General features: G+C 43.2%; 1 protein-coding gene across 1 annotated transcript in view; it reads right to left on the reverse strand.

The window, feature by feature from the left end:
* NSD2 (nuclear receptor binding SET domain protein 2) overlaps positions 1–21,007 on the reverse strand; it is a 144,986-nt gene that overhangs the window by 87,919 nt on the left and 36,060 nt on the right. Inside the window, 10 exon segments of the mRNA XM_043544808.1 lie at positions 5,111–5,320; positions 5,323–5,375; positions 5,378–5,408; positions 5,410–5,436; positions 5,438–5,512; positions 5,514–5,609; positions 6,105–6,146; positions 6,148–6,255; positions 6,258–6,274; positions 14,048–14,213. Coding sequence (XP_043400743.1) covers positions 5,111–5,320; positions 5,323–5,375; positions 5,378–5,408; positions 5,410–5,436; positions 5,438–5,512; positions 5,514–5,609; positions 6,105–6,146; positions 6,148–6,255; positions 6,258–6,274; positions 14,048–14,213 — 825 coding nt within the window.

Genomic DNA, 21,007 nt, shown 5'->3' on the forward strand with positions numbered 1-21,007 from the left:
ATGATTGGGTGCAAGTGTGTAGATACCCAGCGAGAGAAGTGTGGCTTCTGAATCCTTTAGGGTGTGGAGGGAATCATCTGTTTTCTGATTTAAAAGATGAGATTCATTGAAAAGGAGGTTCTCAATAGTATTTTGTACCTCCCTGGAGAAACTAGAGCAATGATACCATGATTTCCTCCACATGAAATGCCCATAGCCATCGAGCATAAGGAAGTGTCTGCCACATCTACCGCTGATTGAAGCATTGTCCTCTCTAATAGTTTCCCTTCCTCCAAGATGGGCTGGAACTGGGTTTCATCTTGTTATGGCAGTTTCTCAACTAAATCCTCCAGTTTGCGATAATTCAAGAAGTCATATTTGGCAAGCAATGCTTGATAGTTTGAAATCCTAAACTGGAGGCTTGCTGAGGAGAAGACCTTGTATCCCAGAAGGTCCAACTCTTTGCTCTCCTTATCAGCCAGAATGGAGCGTGGGTGTTGCTGTCTGGACTGTTCTGTTGCAACTTGTATCACAAGGGAATGGAGGGAGCAGGGGAGGTGTGGGTGAAATGAGAAAAAAAAAATTGCGATCCCTTAGCTGGTACATAGTATCGCTTTTCTACCCCCTTGGGGGCAGACATGCACATGGCCGGAGTATGCCAAACTGTTTGAGCTGGCTGAAGAATGGAATTGTTGATTGGCAGGGCAATCCTACCTGATACCAAAGATTGAAGTATGTCCAGGAGCTGACGTTGCGTGTTCTGTACTTCCTCCAGAGCGACGTGAAGGTCACCTGCCACTCTACACAGATGTTTGAACTGCCGAAAGTCATCTGGGGCGTGAGAGGAAGCTGAAGTCACTGCAGCATCTGATGAGGAAGATGGAAAGCGCTTATGCACTGGAACTGGACTGAGCAGTTCTTCCTCCATGATCAGTTTGGCGCACCTAATTGACGGTGCTCTAGATGGAGAGAGAGGTGACATCTCCCTGCAGGACGGGCAGATTCGGAGGGTGAGTATTGGGGATTGGATCCCCAACAGGGCCAGCATGATGGATCCAGTGGGTGCTGCACAAGGCCTCAGGGTGTAGGGAACCAGTGGCTCCTCTGTGGTTGGAAGAGAGGATATTGCCACAATGTAGACCGTCTCTTCAGGTACTCGGAGAGGCAGTAAGGGATGGGCTGACCCTGTGCTTCTTCCAAATCCTCTGAGCACAGAAGCTCAGACCCCGGTTCCATTGGCAGTTCTGTTGGAACTGGTGGAAGCGTGTGGACCACTGGAGGATGTGATGAAGGATGCTTTGAGACTGTGGTACGTCTTGGGTGGGAGATCTGATCCCTCAGAGGTGGATGGGACTAGAAGGCACGGAGATCACAGTTCTCTCAGGGCAAACAATTTGTGTGGCTCTGGCACTTTTCCGGACCTCCCTGGCATTAACGGCACCCTTTCCATAGCCGGAGCGGTGGACTTCCCCAGAGCCAACAGGACCCATACCTTAATGGAGACCATTGACAATGTCATGGCTTGGTACCTGACACTGGCAGATCTGCTGGTACATGCATTTTCTTGTAATGCTTGTGTGTCTTGGAGCACACTGCTTCCCCATTGCTGGAACTCCTGGAAGGCGCATCTCCCTTCTTCGGTTTAGAGGAAGACTTAATGCCATGCTTTATGTGAATGCTTCCTTACTTCTTGACTAGGCCCTGGCATGGGGTCCATAGTGGTGGTATCACTGGAGTCGTAATCTATCTATGTAACCAGGTACACACTCCTGGCTATCTCAGGCTGATGCATGCGCCGGGTTTCCTGGCCTGGGTCTGACTGAGGTCTCATGGCGACTTCCATGAAGTGCTTTTTGAGGCGGGGATCCTAGCCTTCTTGGGTATGACTTGGGAAGGACTGGCAGACTCTGCACCAGGATGAAATATGGGCTTCTACCAAGCAGTAGAGCCAGCACTGATGTTTGTTGCTGATCAGGAAGGAACATGGGCAGAAGGTGCAGCTGGCAGAAGGTTCAGATTTTAAAGCCTGGGATCTTTGGCATAGTCCAGTACCCATGCATGGGTACGGGGTGGAGGGTTTAAAAATAAACAGATTCCCGCTAAAAGTCCCAAATCAACTCTAAATAACTACTAAAATGAGTAAAAACAGCTAAACATTACAAAAAAAAAAAAACCAAAAAAAAAAAACCCACTATACACATAAGTCCCTACCAAATTCATGGTCCATTTTCTCAATTTCATGGTTGGAGTATTTTAAAAAACAGTCAATTTCACGGTTTCATATGTTTCATAGAATCATAGAATATCAGGGTTGGAAGGGACCTCAGGAGGTCATCTAGTCCAACCCCCTGCTCAAAGCAGGACCAATCCCCAATCAAATCATCCCAGCCAAGGCATCTGAAATGTCAGTGTTGTAACTGTGGGGGTCCTGACCCAAAAGTGATTGTGGGGGTGGGGTCGTAAAGATGTTGGGGGGCCGGGGGGGCGGTCATGAGACTGCTGCCCTTACTTCTGTGCTGCCTTTGAAAAGGTACCTGGAGGTTGGTCTGAGAGCAGCCAGGTAGGGGAAGAGGAAGTCCCATTCCTCTCCAGCCCCGGGACTACTACTTGGACCCCAGGGCACAGTAGGAACACCCAGATGGATGCCCCCAGCCCTGTCCCTCCCCTTCCCCTACAATAGTTAGATTTCACAGAGATCTGATTTCACAGTCTGTGAGGCATTTTTCATGGCTATGAATTTGGTAGGGCTCTATATATACGCACACTATAGTGCTGACCCAGACCACGTGATGGTGAGAATATGCGGTTGGTCCGCCCTGCCCTTTATCACCTCAGATGAAACCATGAGGAAAAGCAAGGGCGCATGCATGGACTAACAGACACTACTTCTTTCAAATCCTCCAGCTCCGGACACACGGTGCACATACGTAAACCCTAAGTGGAATACAATTGGGACTAACACTCCAAGAAGAACTGCTTTATTTGAAAGGGGGCGTTTTGTTTTTAATGTGTTTCTGATTCAAAGAGCATTCAAAGAGTAGTAATCCAGATGTTCCTAACTGCAGATTATTTCATCCCATTATCAAAAGCTTTCAAAACCCAGTTGGCTTTCTCTAAATATAGAAATGGTTGTAATATTGGAGTATAATGGATTCCAAAAACCATTTGGTTACTAAGATAACTCTAGACAGATTTCGTAGCAACATCTAGAGAATTAAGGTTGCCCAACAATTTCCTTTATAAATCAGTTTTCGGTTACTTATAAAACTTTGCTGAACTTTAACTGTCTTGTTAAATTTTCTCGTGCTCATTCAGGATGATCCTAAAAGTCAGAGGAGTGCTTTTTGTTATTCTGGTGAAAAATTTAACCAGATTTTGTTCAAGTTATAAAACTCAGGGGGATGATAAAAAAAATCATAATTTACACATGCTAAGTAGAGCTTTTGCTTGCTCCTAAAATCTTTGAAGATTTCAGCTGTACTGAGCATGCTGCCATCTCCTCAGAGCTTCCTATACACCGCCATGGCATTCCCTAAACTGCTCTAGATGGTACACAAACAAAGCAGCAGCTGCTAAATATCTTTTAGTCTATGGGAATGTGGGCTCTGCTGGGAATCAGAAGATCATCAGTTGTAGTCTCAGCTCTTCCACCGATTTGCTATTAATTTCATTCACCTTACAGCCTATTATTACTGGGCAAGGGCACACACCCTAACCTTAAGAGGAAGGAAAGTAATATGTCTCCCTGCCATTTTACAGAGGTTTCACAAGGGAATTTCTAGCAGAGCTGGAAATAGAAATCAGCTGTCTAATATGGCAGACCCAAGACTCATCTCCTTAGCCTTTCAGAATGAATGTGCCAAATCTGTGCGCTTGATTAGGCTGCCTGTAAGCACTAGAGTATTCTCCTCTCCAGAGTCAGAAATTCGGATTCCCAGCATTCTTTGGCTGCCTAGCAAATAACTGATTAAGCCATTAGGAAAGTGCGTGTCATCTTCCCCTCTAGCGGCTAGACCACACAGAGGACAACAACCTACTACTGCTAACAGTTATTCCCTCATCTTAAATGGTAGAGATCTCTAAAGGTCCTGGGATCAAGCACTGGTGAGGACCCATACTGCAGATGGTCAATATGGTTCCACATAGTGGAATTTGTGTTTTGATTTTTTTAAAAGCTTAGGAAATTACATTTAAAAAAACTGTCAAATAAAAATGTTATGATAATATAATAAAAAACTTTATTACATTAGAGATTATTTGTCCTAGAGGACACCTGCCTCATTCAGTGCACAGAATAAAACAGAATGAGGAAGAGGGTTGCAGGAAGAGACCAATGTTCATGTGTTTAAGGCAATAGCTTAGGAACCCAAGAGAGCTAGGTTTCATTTTTTGGCTCCACCAGACTTCCTATGGGATGCTGGGCAAGATTATCATTTAAACACAAGATCATCCTTACTCCAGAGGGGTTATAAGGAGGGCCTTTGTCCACATCCTATTAGACTACAGACCTACCACAGACTTTGGACAATTGTTGAGAGCTTTTTTTTTTGTGGGGTGGTGGTGAAAGATTGCAATTTCCCTTCCCTCCTAGGTAGCTAAGCAGAGCATTTGGGAAACTGGTAAGACAAGGGTACAAGTAGTATTGAATAAATCCACTTAACTTATGGGGAATGGCTGGGTTAAGGATAAACAGAAAGCCAGAAAGGGTACTTGGAACATAAGTTTATGCATTAAAAATAAATGTAAAGAGGAACTAACAATGACTAAATAAAAGGTCAGTAGGGGATAAATATTTAAACGTAAATTAATAAAAAAACGGCACTAAGACAATGGCACTAACACAATGTACCATCACAATCACTTTATTTTATGTTCTATTCCTTCCTTAACCTCATCACCACTTTTTGTCTGTGTCTTTAGACTAGAAAACTCTTCGAAACAGGGATTAGCTTCTTAAACATCTGTGGAATTCCTTGTAGGTTTGGCTGCCATTGTAAAAAAATATAACTTACTTTTCAGGTGTTCTGTCCAACTAAGAGAGGGAAGAGATTTCTATATGTGTAAAAAAAAACAGAACACAAATAGAACAACACTTACACGTTATTCGCGCAACAAAAAAAAAAAACTTAACCTCATCTCTGTGCTTCTGACAAAAGACCAAAAACTGAGACACTGCATCTCCCTTTCTGCTTCGTGGAGTGGATGCTGCAGCTTTCTTTCTACTGATGGGAGAGCCTATCCCTCTTTTGGCTTCTCCTTGTTCAAATGCCTTTTGGGGGGTAGTATTCTTAGTCCCTGACTGACCACTTTCTTGTGCATCATTAGTCGCAAGCAATTTTTGATGTCCGTCCTCCTTCTCTTGCCAGGAATGCCAGACTCCTTCATCGATTTCAGACTTGAGTGGTTTCTTCATTCGAGTAAGATGACTCAATCTATTTCCTCTAACGGTTCCACAGCAAATACCAGCCTCCTTTGCCACTCGAGGATTAAGATGAGGCCTGTCCCTAATGTAGATAAAGGTGAACTTGGCTTTTCCGTTCTTCCACTGTCATCCTGCCTAATGCTTCACTAGCTTGCTTAATGCCCATCTCCCACTGAGGTCGCAGTTTCCCAGAAACAGGCTTTAACATCTGCAAGAAAAATATAAGCCAGTTTGAGACGCTTACTTTTTATTACAAAACATCAATACTAATTAAAAACAATTAGAAGAAGACTTGGAGTGTACAGTATGTCTATATTCCAAATATTCCAGTGGCATCTGTATGAATGGTCCTGATATAAAGGAAGAACTAAATAAATCTTTCTGTGCGTTGAATCAGTGACATTTGTCAATTTGCAAAAAGTAATGAGCATTCACTGAGCCATCATGTATTCTGTGTTTTAAATGTGAAATGCAAAACTAGAAGAGCTACAAAACAAGCAGTCATGAAAGTGTTCTAGATTGTGTTTCTCCAGCGGTTTAGATACCAGATGACATTTCTATAACAATGTAAAAAGGCTGCAAAGCAAAAAAAAAAAAAAAAAAAAAAAAAAAAAAAAAGGGGGGGGGGGGGGGGGGAGGGTGGGGGGGGGGGGGGGGAAGGCGTGTGCACACGCGGGGAGGGCGGGGGGATGTAGCCTCTTACCTTTATTTTCTCAGCTTTAATGAGGGCTTGTTTTGCACTTTCCCTGGCATAATTGTTCAAACTGTTCTTCTCCTTTGAATGACACAAGGCTCTTCTCAAATATCCAAGCTCGTTCTGGGGCATCACCAAAAAACTGTACATGATACTGACGAGAAAACTCTTTTTTTGTCCTGAAAATTTAACAGTAAGTTTATACAAGTTACTGGGTTGCTTTTGGTTTATAATAGCTTTCACACTTTGAAATCCTTCAGTAAATTGCAGCATGCAGAGCAATGACAAATACAGTTTGTCCAGTTTTCATTCTAAGATCCAGATTTAACAGTTTGACTCTCTTAGTAAGCTAATCTATGAAGCTTCATGTAAAAGAAATTACTCCAGTTCCTATGTTAATCCAAACAGAACCCTCAGACAGCAGGTCAGAGCAGCAGTATGATCATTGTGCTGGCCATTTATTTTGGAAAAAGGAATGTTGGTCTTATGCTTAAGACACCAAAGTGGGACTCAAAAGATCCTAGGTTCTCTTCCAGCGCTGCTAAAGACTCATTGTGTAACCTTGGACCACAATAAGCTGGTCTCATGTATCCCAGTTCTCATCTACAAAAATTGTGCATAGTTCTAACTTTTCTCCCCTCAAGAATGTTTGGAGGTTAAATTAATGTTTCTGAGGCACTCAAACTTAGAGTGGAAGGAAACTTAGAGCAGAGAGCTGATCTATCTACACACGTTAAGGGTAAATTGGTTCACATGGTAACTGAATTGAATAGCACTGGTGATCTCTTCAAAACCAGAGGTATGACACACATACTTGGGTGCCAGATACGTGGGTTAAATCAGTTCCTTCTGTATAAAACCAGGTGTTAACTTAAGATTAATTTAGAGGATCTAAACAGAGGCTAGAAAGGCTCTTTCTTTTGCCTCCCACAATAAAATGTTTGGTTTAAAAAATAAATAAGGTAGGATAAGTTTAACTAGAGAACGCTGGGTTATTGGTCTGGATAGAAAGTTTCTCCTTACACCCAGATGACACAGAAATCTTTTATTAAACTGAAGTTAAGTTTGCAGGCTTTGGGAGCTGTGGCTTTGGGAAGAAGACAGGTAAACAATTATTCAGACGAACTTCCACGGCCAGCTTGGGATGAATTTTGGGGGAAGTTTCAGTACCGCTTTCTCTCTATTGACTGTTGTGTAAAGAGAATCACACAAATTGCTATAGCTTGCTAGCTCTTCTCTCCAACAGGATTGCAACTAGGAAGATTGCCTTCAGAGTGAGATGATGGAGCGTTCTGAAAGATCGTCAAAGGGTGGCTCCAGGAGCCTCAGGAGAACTATACTGAGATCCCAAACAGAAGTAGCTTCTCTAACTGATGGTTAAGTATGGAAGAGCCCTTTCAGAAACTTGGACACCACTGGAAATGATTGAAAAAGACTGCACTAAGCGATGGTAAACAGATCACTACAAGACAGACCTTTAACTAAGTGAAAAGCCAACTCTTTAAAATGCAATAAGTAGTTGAGGAACTTCAGTACAGATGCCTGCACTGGGTCCAGCCCCTGCTGGGCTGTCCATATTGAGAATCAATCCTATTTTGATAAGTAAGTCTTTCTGGCTGATTACTTCCTGCTCTTTATCAGGATTTCCTGGATTGACAGGGAACAGTCTCTGTCCATGGTACTTAACCAGCCAACGCCTGTGCTGTGATTTGAGGTCTGGTTGATGTATCTGGCAGTGGTGTTGTGAAATCAGATGTGGGTAGTCTGGGAGCTATACGGACGGTTAGATGGACATACATACCAGATCCATCTACCAAAACTGCCATGGCCAGTAGGGAGTCACGAGGCTGATATGTCTCAATTAATCTAGAATATCACCCTGAGAAGCAGAGGAATCAGTGGAAAGGCATAAGGAGGCCTTGGGACCATTGAGAAAGAAGGAGTCCAGTAACAAATCCAGGCTCATGCTCCCTCTGGAACAAGAGTTCTGACATTTGGTATTGTTGTTGGTGGCATACATGTCTACCCTGGAAATTTCCCAATGAAGGAATATCTGTTCCAATAATGGACCTCTGCGGTGACCACTCGTGACTGGTAACTGACTGCCTGCTCACAAAATCGACCAACTTGCTGCTATCTTGTGAGAGGTGAAGAGCCATTAGGGTTATCCCATTTCAGTGGCAGCATGATCACAGTTCAATAGCTTCCAGACCAAAAGAATGAAGAAAAGCATATAGCTCCTTATTTATGTAGTGCATTGTGGACATATTAGCCACCAGGACCTGCACTTTTGAGTTCAGGAGAACAGGCAGTATGGCTATGTAAGCTTGCCTGATGGCCTTGAGCTTCCGGGCCTTTACAGGAAGCTTCATGTCCTCTATTGGCCAGGTCCTTTGTATTCATAGGTAGTCCAAGTTGGCTCCCCAATTTTTCCCTGACATAGCCGTGATTAATCACTATAAAGAAGGGAACCGACACTGGCACTCCTCCATGTATGTTCTTGGGTTCCTGCTACTACCTCAGTTCTGTGATGATGGGAAGAGGGAACCATGACTTTTTTGCTCATATACAGTGTTTCAGAGTACGGACTTGATATGAGCCAGAGTCACAGGATGAAGCCTAGCCCGTGGCATGCACACTGACATATGGCCCAAACAGCCCCACACGCATCTGTACCATCATACTCAGGTTTATCTATCCCAATTAACAGAGATTGCATTAACAAGAATCTGTCGTGGGAAGGTACGCTCTCACTGATGTGGAGTTGAAGACCCCAATGAACTATCATTTGTGATTAACAGGGTTAGTATTTTGTCAGTTATTTTTAGTACAAGTCATGGACAGGTCGCGGGCAATAAACAAAATTCATAGAAACTTGTGGAATGCGGGAGTTGAGAGCTCAAGCCCCGCTGCAAGGGAGGGGAAGGCTCCAAGGCCCCCACCACCAAAGGGCTCTGGGACCCCACCAGCTGACAGCTCCAGCCCAGTCACCCCAGGGCTGAAGCAGAAAATGTCATGGAGGTCTCAAAGTCACGGAATCTGTGACTTCCGTTACAATCTTATCCTTAGTGATGAGATAAGATGATTTTCATAGTTCAGCAGAAGATCATAAAATCATAGAATATCAGGGTTGGAAGGGACCTCAGGAGGTCATCTAGTCCAACCCCCTGCTCAAAGCAGGACCAATCCCCAATCAAATTATCCCAGCCAGGGCTTTGTCAAGCCTGACCTTAAAAACTTCCAAGGAAGGAGATTCTACCACCTCCCTAGGTAATGCATTCCAGTGTTTCACCACCCTCCTAGTGAAAAAGTTTTTCCTAATATCCAACCTAAACCTCCCTCACTGCAACTTGAGACCATTACTCCTTGTCCTGTCCTCTTCTACCACTGAGAATAGTCTAGAACCATCCTCTCTTGAACCACCTCTCAGGTAGTTGAAAGCAGCTATCAAATCCCCCCTCATTCTTCTCTTCTGCAGACTAAGATCTAGCTGTTAACACAGGAAAAGGGCATTTTTCAAGCTTGCCATTGTCTCCTTTTGAGATACACCTCCGATCAGCCAATTGTCCGGGCAGGTGTAGATATGAGCGCTCTTCCTTCACAGATAGGCTGCTACTATTCACAGGCACTTTGTGAAAACTCTCAGTGCCATGGAGAGTACTGGTAATGATTAATGCCCACTGTGAATCTTAGTAACTTCCTGTGGGCCAGGTGGATGGCTGTGTGGAAGTAAACATCCTGTAAGCCAAAAGCCACGAACCAGTCTTGAATCTGAACAGATGGAATGACAAAGGCAGACACTATCATCCTGCATCTGAGGTAGCACATGTATTGTTCAGCCTTCTCAGGTCTAGGATAGGATAAATACCCCTTTTTTTCTTCAGGATAAGGAAATACCAGGAGAAACAGCCTCTTCCCTTCTACTCTGTAAGTATGCTCAAACCACTGAGCTATCCCTCTCCCCCCAAAACCAGTGCTCCAGCTGAGGCAGAAATGGGAGTGGATTGGGGTAAGGAGTAGAAACTGATATGGTAGCCTTGGTCAATGACGTCTACTACCCATTTGTCAGCTTTGATGGACACCCAGGTGCTGTGGAAAAGGGGCAAGGTGGTTCATGGAGGTGGAAACACGCTCTGGATTGGCACATGTGACTCTTTATGCTCCCCTCAAATCTCGTCCCTCAGATGGTGTTGAATTAATCGCGTGGAATACCTGGACCTTTTCTTTTGTGGGCAGTCTGGCTCTCAACCATGGGAGTACCACAGTGTCCTCTATCCATGGTTTCCTATAGAGACCAGGTGTATAGGTTTTCAGGGACCACAGGATGGCCTTGAATCATTAAGGAAATAAGTACTTTGTTCTTTGGCTAAAGAGCTCCATTCCATCAAAGGGCCAATCTTCTACTGAGGCTTCTACCTTGTATGGTATGCCAGTTACTTGAAGCCACGAGCCCGAGCTCATTTTGACAGCCATGGTCATCAATCTTGTAGCTGTGCCAAATGTGTCCATAACGGTCTGCAAAGATGTTCTAGCAACAATCTGGACCTCTCTGATAACTTTCCTTTCCTGCAGGAGTTTTGACAGGGAGTGGATGACCCTCTCCCAGATGGGAAAGGGTTGTTTTGCAAACATATCCTGGTAGTTCACAGCCTGGAGCTCCATATGGCAAGGAATGTGTCTTGCATCCAAATAAGACCAGCTTCTTAAAGATCATTGTCCTTAACTATGCCATTGTGGACTTGGAATTTCCCTGCAGTGACAACACAGCGAGCGACCCTCAATTTGTATGGGTACATAAGTTCTCAAAGTCTTTTGGAGGCACCAGGTATTTCTTCTCCACTCATTTGGAAGTGGGAGGAAGAATGGCAGGGGTTGTCACAGTCCTTTAGCCAGCTCAAAGAACATCTTGCTGATAAGAAAGGAGATCATGGTCAGAGCTGTAGAGCCTGAGACATCAAAAAACAATGGGACTTCTATATGAGTGTTTCTTCAACATATGTGATGTTCTCAGAGTTGGGACAGGAGGTCCTGGAATACTTTAAAGTTGTCAGTTACTGGCATGAAGACTAGTGCCCAATGCCTCATCTCATGATGAGGATGACTCCTTGGGGTAGAGATGGGGATTGCCACTGTCCACTCCGTTGCCTCATGTTTTCAGAAGCTATTATTGGCTCAAGTGTTAGTGGTATAGCCACTGATGCCACTAGGGAAGGGTATCGCCTCCTCTTTCTGGATGTCTGTGAACGGTCTTGCTCCTAGACACTTGCCGACAAAAGTAAGACAATATAGCCAAGGTGGCACGCTATAGGAATACTGGCCTGGTTGAGCTGGCTGGCCCAATGCCGTTCAGGGGGATGTCTCAGTTAGGGTAGCCTACTGTGCTCCCTAGTGATTCTCTTCAAAGGTGGGGAGAGGGAGCTTACTAGACATTGGAGAAAAGGAGTGGCTCAACAAGAGGAGGAGTAGATCTCTTCTTCAAACGGCTGTCTCATATCGTGATATATTTTCCAGTGCCAGTCATCACTTCAGTGCAAGAGATGTCTCCACACGGGACACTGAGTCTCCAGGCTGTAACACAGCCCTCTGCAGGGACAGTCATGGGGAATCAAGGTCAGTACTATTCTTGTACCCCACATGCTACTCCAGTTTTTTTGTGGAGGACATAGGAAGAGTTTTGTTTCAAGTCCTCCTTCCTGGGACTGTCCTTGTCTGGAGCTATGTTAAGGCTCCATCTGCCCTGCATCTCACCAAGTCACCTTTTCATGAGGAACTGGTGTTGGCTTTATTGCCAAATCTGGCTTGGTCACTGTACTCTTAGCCTTTTCACTGACTGAAACCTGGAGTTGTGGTGCCTGCTTGAGGGAGTGCTGCTGATGCGGTTTTTTTTCAGCCTCACTTTGATAGTCAATTACCTCTGGATCTGAAGTGACCTGCATAGATTACTAACACGTGGTACCGTGAACATCCCCTGGATTTGCAGACCTTGGCGGACAAGGACTTGTGCACAGACCATATACTGGCATGTGGCTCTCTCCTAGGTAGAAGAAATATCAGCTATATCCATCCTTCAAGGAATCAGTCCTTTGCAGAAAGAAAGGGTTTGAACCCTTAGACTTACTATCCACACGAGAGCGTGGTAGTGGGCCACAAAGCATCTGGCTCTGCTGTAAGAATGTATACAGAGAGGACTGACTTGTCCAACTGGAGGAAAAAGCAAAAGGAAACGTGAAGGTAAAGTTCCTCTGCAACAGATAAAATCAAGTTCAAGCTCTCAAGAGAGTAGCAGGTCAGGCGTGTTCTTCCTCACTGCCTGAGTGGTAAGAAGGAAGTTTGTGATCGCTCTGCTTTTTATGCTCTTACCCAGAAGCATGAGGTGGCACAGGACATATGCACCCCTGACAGAAACTGCTATTCAAAAGATTTTGATCTCAGGTGTATGCACGCATACAGTGGAATCTGAGATCCATGCTGAAAACATACTCAAAGAACTTTTCCTTCTTTACTGGCAAGACATCTTAGTTCTCTGTTTAAACTTGACATCTCTTTGTGCAAGAAAAAGGGCTATTCCCCCCCTGCCCAACAATAATGTAAAATACAGGCCTCCAGCAGCCATTTGACATCACAGATAGGACTGGAAGGGACTTCGAGAGGTCATCTAGTCCAATCTCCTGCACTCATGGCAGGACTAAGTATTATCTAGCCCATCCTTGACAGGTGTTTGTCTAACCTGCTCTTAAAAATCTCCAATGGTGGAAATTCCACGACCTCCCTAGGCAATTTATTCCAGCACATAACTACCCTGACAGTTAGAAAGTTTTTCCTAATGTCCAGCCTAAACCGCCCTTGTTTCAATTTAAGCCCATTGGTTCTTATCCTATCCTCAAAGATTAATGAGAACAATTTTTCTCCCTCCTCCTTGTAACAATCTTGTATGTACTTGAAAACTTACGTCCCCTCAGTGTTCTCTTCTCTAGACTAAACAAACCCAGTTTTTAAAATCTTCCCTCAGAGGTCTCCTATATAATCTTGTGAAAATTTATAACCTACAGAAATGTTTCTACTAAGACTTGATACTTTCAAATATATTGTAATCAACTAAAAATTGGTCACCAGATCTCAGCCTGGAAGCCTAGTAAAACCTAGGTTCTCTCTCCTCCTTTCCATAACTTGCTGAACAGTAGCAAAGTTTAGAATGTGTTTCAAACTCTATTGAACCCTACAATTTTGTGACATCATCTGAAACCTCGTGTCCAATTTATTTTGAACTCCATAGAATTTTTTTTTTTTAAACTTCAACCCGTTTTGAGATTGATAAAACTGTCCTGGATTTAGAGAGGAGCCCGAACTGGTCACTCCATAATGAAAAATGTAAGGGAAGAGACAAACCAGCCACCCATCCTTCTAGCAGGCAGACAGGATTTCCTTTTTTGCTTCACGGGGAAAAGGAAGATTTTTGATAAGAAAAGCTACAAGGCAAGGCCTTACCTATGTTCTGCCCTGATGAAAAGCAGCAACAAATAATTATACTGACACTAAAAGAATTTATCCTGTTCACTGCTGACGTAACATCAACTTCTCTTTGATTTAACTGAAAACACAAACATTAAAATATTGAAAACAAGTTTCAAAATAAGAAGCTATACTGTGCATTTTCTCTCCTACTTCAGTCCTTTGTTTCTATTAATTCATTGTTATCGAAAGTGTTACCTTCATATTCCCTAAACTATTTTTCCAATTTCCGTTTAAATTAAGCTTCCCCAGAACACCACTTCTTTCCAATGCAATCTGATGTTACTAGCTAGTAAGACGTTAACTGACAAGCAGCATAGACAAGTGCTGAAGCACAAAGGATTTTGGTTTCTCAATTTATCTGAATGGACAAAATGAAGAAATGAAATTTCCAGAATTTAATGTCTGTGTCCATGAAAATGTGTGCAGCAATGAAGACGTACCTTTTAGTTTAGTGTGGGAATGAAGAAGAGGATCAGCTGAAACCATGCATGGCCACCACGGGTAACCAGACACTTTAGACCACACTAAATCCCCTATATTGTACTTCAACACATGGACTTTGTCTTCTTTCACAGTACTTGGAGTTGAATCTTTCTTAGCAGGAGTCTTTTAAAAAAAGAAAACATACACTGTGTTATCATATTTCCCCCTTCAAAACTGTACTTTGATTAAATAGCATACACATAAGAAATACTAATTAATCAACTAACACAGCTTATAAATTTTATTGTGTGAAAGAGGCAGATTGGGGTGATAGCAGTGACAAAAAATAGCATGGCAGAAGAGAAAGCAATAATGTTTGCCCGAAAGGGTAGTAAATAGATAGTATTTCACATGTATTAGAAAGGGTATTGAAAAAGGATTTTTTTTTAAACTGTTTGCATTTTTGTTTGTTTCTCTTTCTTCCTTTCTGTATATAATAAAATCTGAACTTTGGTTGGTTGCAGAATTATTTTTTTTAAACCTCTGAAATATCAGTAATGTAAAATTTATTCCTTTCCTGGTTTTACTGGATGACCTCTGGGACATCTCAAGGACTATGTCTACCCTGCAACTAGGAGCAAACCTCCCAGCCCAGATAGACAGACTTGTGCTAGCTCAGCTAGAGCTAGCATTCTAAAAATAGCAGTGTGGATATTGTGGCTTGGGCAGTAGCTCAGGCTTTCAAGCCCACCCAGTCCCCTGGGTCTGAGTTAAGGTGGCTAGCCTGAGTCTCCACCAGAGCCACAACATCCATGCTATTGTTTTTAGCATGCTAGCTTGAGCTGAGTTAGCGGGAGATTGTGTATGTGGGCTGGGAAGCTCACTCCAGGCTTCAATGTAAATATACCCAGGGATGTTCAGTGTGAGCTCTAACACCCTAAATGAAGAGTACAGGATATGAAATCTTCAACAGTCTTTCTTTGTATAAAGTGTTGTTCACTAAAGTTTAGTAAATATTAAGACAAGCATGTCAAATGAAGTTTAAAAAAAAAAAACACTACTGTAGATTCTTCCAGCCGACGTAGGACCTACATTTCTAAGCAAAAGGAAAAAGAATCCTCCTATATATCAGGTCGTCTTCGTATGTCAGAACATCAAACTACAGCAAAAGCCTACACGTTTTTTCCCCTTTTGCTAGTCACTTTTTTAAAAAATGCTTTCAATGGTAGAAGTAAAATCTTTACAATTTAAGCTGGTCCCTCCCAAAGCTATTTATTTTAAATAATGTGAGGAAAGCATAAATACTTCTGGTTTAAGACTCTTTGCCAAGTTAACTGCAAAGCATTTAGAATAAACTAAAAACAATTTCCCCCTTGTAACTATATGTCACACATACTAACAGGTTTGCCATATCATAGTATAGTCGAGTTATAATAAAGACAGATTTATTCACACGCTGGCATAAGCCTTTCTTTACATGTTTTATTTCTACCGTGTCTAACTTTTCACTTTATCCAGAATAGATTATTTTCCTGTATTCGGTATCAACAGGCGCGTAGATCTAGTGCACGTTTTTAAATCTAGCATAATAAGTAATTAAAGCTATGTTTAAAGAAACGCTACATTTTGATTCACATTTCCAGTGGTCTGTTACTATTTAATTATGTAAAATGTGACATCATTAGCTTTTTGTAGCACCATTCCAATGTTCAGAAGGTGGACCAAAATTTCTAGGCTCTAGGCTTTTAGATTGTTAGAATTGAGCAAAAGGGAGAGAAGAGATGAGATGAAGTATCTAGGGTGTTTTTAAAATTGAATTAAGTAGTCCTAGTGTTTTGAGATGTAGTACTAAGTCAGGATATTCACAGAAAAGTCAGATGAGAATAGTACTTCTGGCTTTAAAAAATCTATGACTAAGACATGATTTCCTAAACACAAACATTAACAAACCTAGCTACACCATAATGATTTTAGATTATGATACTTAACTTTTTTAACTATTGATTTTTTTTTTTGGTCTAGTTGTGAAATAATGCCTAACGCTTCTTATTTTTTAAAAGCTTTCCAGGGTTGGGAGGAGGGGAACCCCTTTCATGTGATGAACGGGATAGCTCCTCATTTTCTAATTAAGCTTTTCTGAAGATCATCAGGACTAACTCTCTTGGGTCCATACCCTCCAGTAAGAATTGTGTTCCATTGCTCTCAAGCTTTTTGGCCTGTAAGGACGGCCCCCAAGTGTTCCACTCCCACTGAGGATGCTCAACTCCAGAAACTCTCAGAAGACCCGGAAACATTCCAGCAGATATTTTTCAAAGTGAGAAATAAAAAGTTGCTCCCTAGCAGTTAAATACAACAACAACTGACAAACTACATCAAAGCCACATGTGTACAAAATTCCAAAGAACGGGTGCTGGAAAGAGTTAATACCAGAATATATACAATTTCAATATTTGAAATAAGTAGATGGATAGCAATCCTGAAAGATAATGGATAAAATTCTCAAAAGCAACTGATTTACAAACCTAATACCCATTTCCAAAAATGATGTAAGTGCCTTAATAATTAGGGCCCTACCAAATTCACAGTTCATTGGTCAATTCACAGTCATAGGAATTTAAAATAGTAAATTCACTATTTCAGCTATTTAAAATCTAAAATTTCACAGTGTGGTTAATTGTAGGGGTCCTGACCAAAAAGGAGATGTGGGGGGGTGCAAGGTTATTGTAGGGCATGTTCTGGTACTGCTACCCTTACTTCTGCACTTCAGAGTTCGGCTGCTGGCCTGCAGAACAGTAGAGCCCTCAGGCAGTAGCTGCCACTCTCCAGCTGCCCAGCTCTAAAGGCAGCGTGGAAGTAAGGTGGCAATACCATGACCCCCCTATAATAACCTTGTCCTCTCCCACCCCCCTGCAACTCCCTTTTGGGTCAGAACCCCCAATTTGAGAAATGCTGGTCTCCCCCCTGTAAAACCAGTATAGTATTGGGTAAAAGCCACACAAAGACCAGATTTCATGGTCAGTGACATGTTTTTCATGGCTGTGAATTTGGTAGGGCCCTACTAATAATCTTTAAAAACAGAACTTAATGTGCTTTTGACAACCGTATCCAGTATCTCAAAAGTAAAATTACAAGGTAGTTAGTTTGCCCTCCTTAAAAGGCACCAGATGCACAGGATTCTGTGGCCTGGTCTATACCAAAAATTTAGGTCAACACAGTTATTGTGCTTAGAGGTGTGAAAAATCTATATCCCTGAGTGCTGTAACTATGTCAACTTAACCTCCAGTGTAGGCACAGCTAGGTCAATGGAAGAATGGTTCCATAAGCCTAGTTATTACTGCTTGGGGAGCTGGTGTTCCTACAGCAATGGAAAACCCCTTCCATCACTGTAGGCTGTGTACACACTATCTGACTAGCTACAGTGCTGTAGCTATGCCACTACAGTCCCCATAGTATAAACATGGCCCCAGCCTTAGAGTATTAAGCAGCCAGTAGATATAGCCCAGGGAAATAGATAAAGGATACCTCATGTCCACCTAAACAGCAGTGAGCAACAAGAGCCAGAGCTGCTATTGTTGGGCAGCTCTTACAGAGAGCTGCTTCACTGACTACAGAAAGGAAAAAGAACGGTCTAGAATATTCTGAAGCCTCTGGAAGCACTTCTTGGAGCATGGTCAGGGGGCTGGGCAAAGGTGAGGAGTAGACCAGTCCACAAAAAACGTATAGGTGCCTCGGAGGTCCAAAAAAAGACCAAAGAGTTCTTGTATAAGTCTGACTGAAGGCACAAGACCCAAGAGTCAAAATCCTGTAATGGTATCTTTAAGGATGATCTGTATAGCTCATTGTAGTTTTTTAAAATAAATTTAACTAACACTCCAGGACTTTTCTTTAACATCACATCAGTGGAAAAAACAGTGTGAAAGCACAGCAGAGTAATATTTGTTAACAGCAATTCTACAAGACCTCCTAAGACATAACATACATTATTGGCACAAGCTGTCTAACTCATTTCCATCCTAATAATTCCAGTCTAATGCTATTTTAGTTAGTCTGGGCATTCAGATGGTTACCGGGCTGTATTTAAAGGGCTGTCATGATAATGAACATTCCTACTGCTACCGAGGCAAAATTCTTGACATCTGTGGAATCCTAGTGTTCTGATATAAGAGATAAGGATAGGTGAAGTTCACACTTTAGTTGAGCTGTTTTTCCTTAAACAAAAATCTGTTTTTTAAATTGGTAGTATATTGACAAAGAACTGAAGAATGGCAAAGTTGCTTTTGTGTTTTTAAAAGCACATGGGGGGGGTCCACAAAAATAAAATAAAGGTAAAAACTTTTATTTCCAGATGATTTTATTTTGTATGGGAAAAATAATTCAAGTACTTTGACACAAACTTACCATCTAATTTCTTATAGGCATACAGCCAGTACATTAGCAACTGAAGCAGAAGCAGCTTGAATTTGAGCAGTGTGTACTCCCTGTTTTGCTAAGGAGAAGGACCTGTGTAGAGTGAGAGACTACCAGAGATATCCTTCTCCCCAAATTGGTCTCACTGTTTTGCCTTTGAGAGGAGCAAAGTTAACACATCACTCTGGGCTCAGACCATCTCCTCCCCCCCCAGAGTATCAGGGCAAGTACCTTAGGTTCTCCTGTAGCTGGACAGGTAAGGCACAATTTACTGCCCTGCTCATCTTCACCAATAATTTTCTGCCAATTATCTGAGTGGAGCAGAGAAGGAGCACCTGAGTAAGATGTTACTGGCCTTTCCTGCAGAAGAAAAATGCTTAGATCCTTCCTCCTCCTTTAAGGGAGGTAGGAAGAAGACAGCAGAAGAAACTTCTTTTCTTCTGTTTTGGGACAGGATAAAAGTTGCTAATCTTTATCTAAGTGTTGTTCTTCCAGATTTGTTGCACATGTCCATTCCAACGTAGGTGTGTGCACGCCCCGAGCACAGCGGCTGGAATTTTTTCCCTTAGTGGTATCCGTTGGGTCAGCTCCAGCGCCCTCTGGCCACATGCTCATAGCACCAGTATAAAAGGCCCCATCGACCCCATTCACCTTCAGTTTCTTCTTGCCAACAGCTTCTGAAAGAGGGGACGAAGGTTTTGGAATGGACATGTGCAACATATCTCAAAGCACAACAGTTACAGAAAGGTGAATAACCATTTTTTCTTTCAGTGCCTGCAATGAAAGTGACTCACAAGCAGTTGTACAGGAAGTGGGGTTGGAGTTCAAGCTGATTAACAAACTGTGCGCCCAAAGCCAGCATTGTCTCTAGCCTGCTGAAAATGGAATAGTGTGTTGTGAATGTGTGAAAAAACAACCAGGTTGCTGCCCTGCAGATATCCTGAATTGGGACTTATGCTAGAAAAGCAGCAGAGGTGCTTTTGGCATGGACGGTTCCCTCAGGTGTGCCCTGCTTCTACTAGTGCCTGGTGTACTTGGAGGATCTCTAAGCGGACTAGGTACCGTGGGTGGCATAGCTTCCACAGGCATATGCCTCTGAGGGGCTGATGAGTGGCCCAAATGTGGGTCGCATCTCGCCCCCAAGCTTTCCTGGTCTCCTTTAGGCATACTTCCTGTGCTGCTTTGCTGGTACCAGGGAGGTAGAGTGGTGTTGGGAGAGCCCATGCCGGGAGTGCACTATGCACCGAGGCAGATGTACTCGGTGCCAAGTCCAAGCGGCTCGGCTTGGAGACCAGTCTCAGTGTGGCTTCCATAAGCAGAGCTTTCAATCTAATGTCCCTGTCTTTTTGACTGTGGGATCTGAAACTCCTGCAGACCCTGCACCTGTCCTTTACATGGGTCTCCTCCAAGCACTTTAGACAACTTGAGTGGTGATCACTTGTGGGCATAGGTTTTGTGCAGGATGCACATGGCTTGAAGCCCGGAGACCAGGGCATGCGCCATCCTGGGAACAAAGTCCTGAAAGGGGACTAACTGACACACTACTAAAACTACCAACTATTTACAACAAGAGTTTGGAAAAAAAATCAATGGAAGAAACTGCTGAAGCACAAAAGAATATTGTTCCAGCAACTGTCATGGGTAGTAAGAAGGAAGTGAGAGGGCACAGGGCCAGCGGCACCACTTATTCCAGTGCATGAGCACGGGCCTCCAGAGGCAATAGAGTTGGCCCTATGGATACCCTTGGAGAAAAGTCACACACCTGACATGGAATAAACATGAACAAGCACTTGAAAGAGGATGAGTATTTCAAAGACCCTGAATGTCTGGGGCCAGACTTTGCAGGACCTGCCAAGAAGCATGGGGGAAGAGGTCTGCGCCTGAACCCTCTGCTCTTTCTTCTCTGCTGGTCTTATCTGGCTGACTGAGAAGAGTAACAGCCCGTCTGCTGTGGCCTATAATACTGCTTCCTTAACCCTGCTGGCACACAGAGTCCCAGGAATTTCAAAGTTGCCTTTGGAGGTCCTGAATAGTCTGTCGCACCTCATGAGGGAGCCCTGAGGACTGCAACCAAAAACTCCTGTGCACTTTTACCGCTTTCACCATTGATCTGTCCACTGAATCAGCAGCGTTCGGGGTGCTTGCAGAGAGGCATGAGCCAGTCTTCCCCTCCTCAAATTAGGGAGGAAAACTGTTTGGAGTCTTGGGGGAGTACATCCTTGAATTATGACATGGACTCCCACATATTAAAATCATAACTCAACAAGGCTTGCTAATTCTCTATGTGGAGCTGCAGGCCCCCAGTGGATGTGGAATATGCCTTCTGTCTGAACAGGTCCAATTTCTTTGGATCCTTTGCTTTGGGATAGTACCCACCTGTCCTTGGCAATCCCTTTCTTTGGCGGCTGCTACAACCAGGGATCCCAGGAGAGGGTGCAAGAAAAGGAATTCAAACCCTTTGGCGGGAACGAAATACTTGCGCTCTGTGTGCTTTGCTGTCAGAGGGAGGGAAGCAGGGGTTTACCACAGAGCCTTGATTGGGACCATGATGGCTTCATTAAGTGGTAGAG

Source organism: Chelonia mydas, chromosome 4 (genome assembly GCF_015237465.2).
Source record: "Chelonia mydas isolate rCheMyd1 chromosome 4, rCheMyd1.pri.v2, whole genome shotgun sequence".
In the NCBI taxonomy this organism is placed as follows: domain Eukaryota; kingdom Metazoa; phylum Chordata; order Testudines; family Cheloniidae; genus Chelonia; species Chelonia mydas.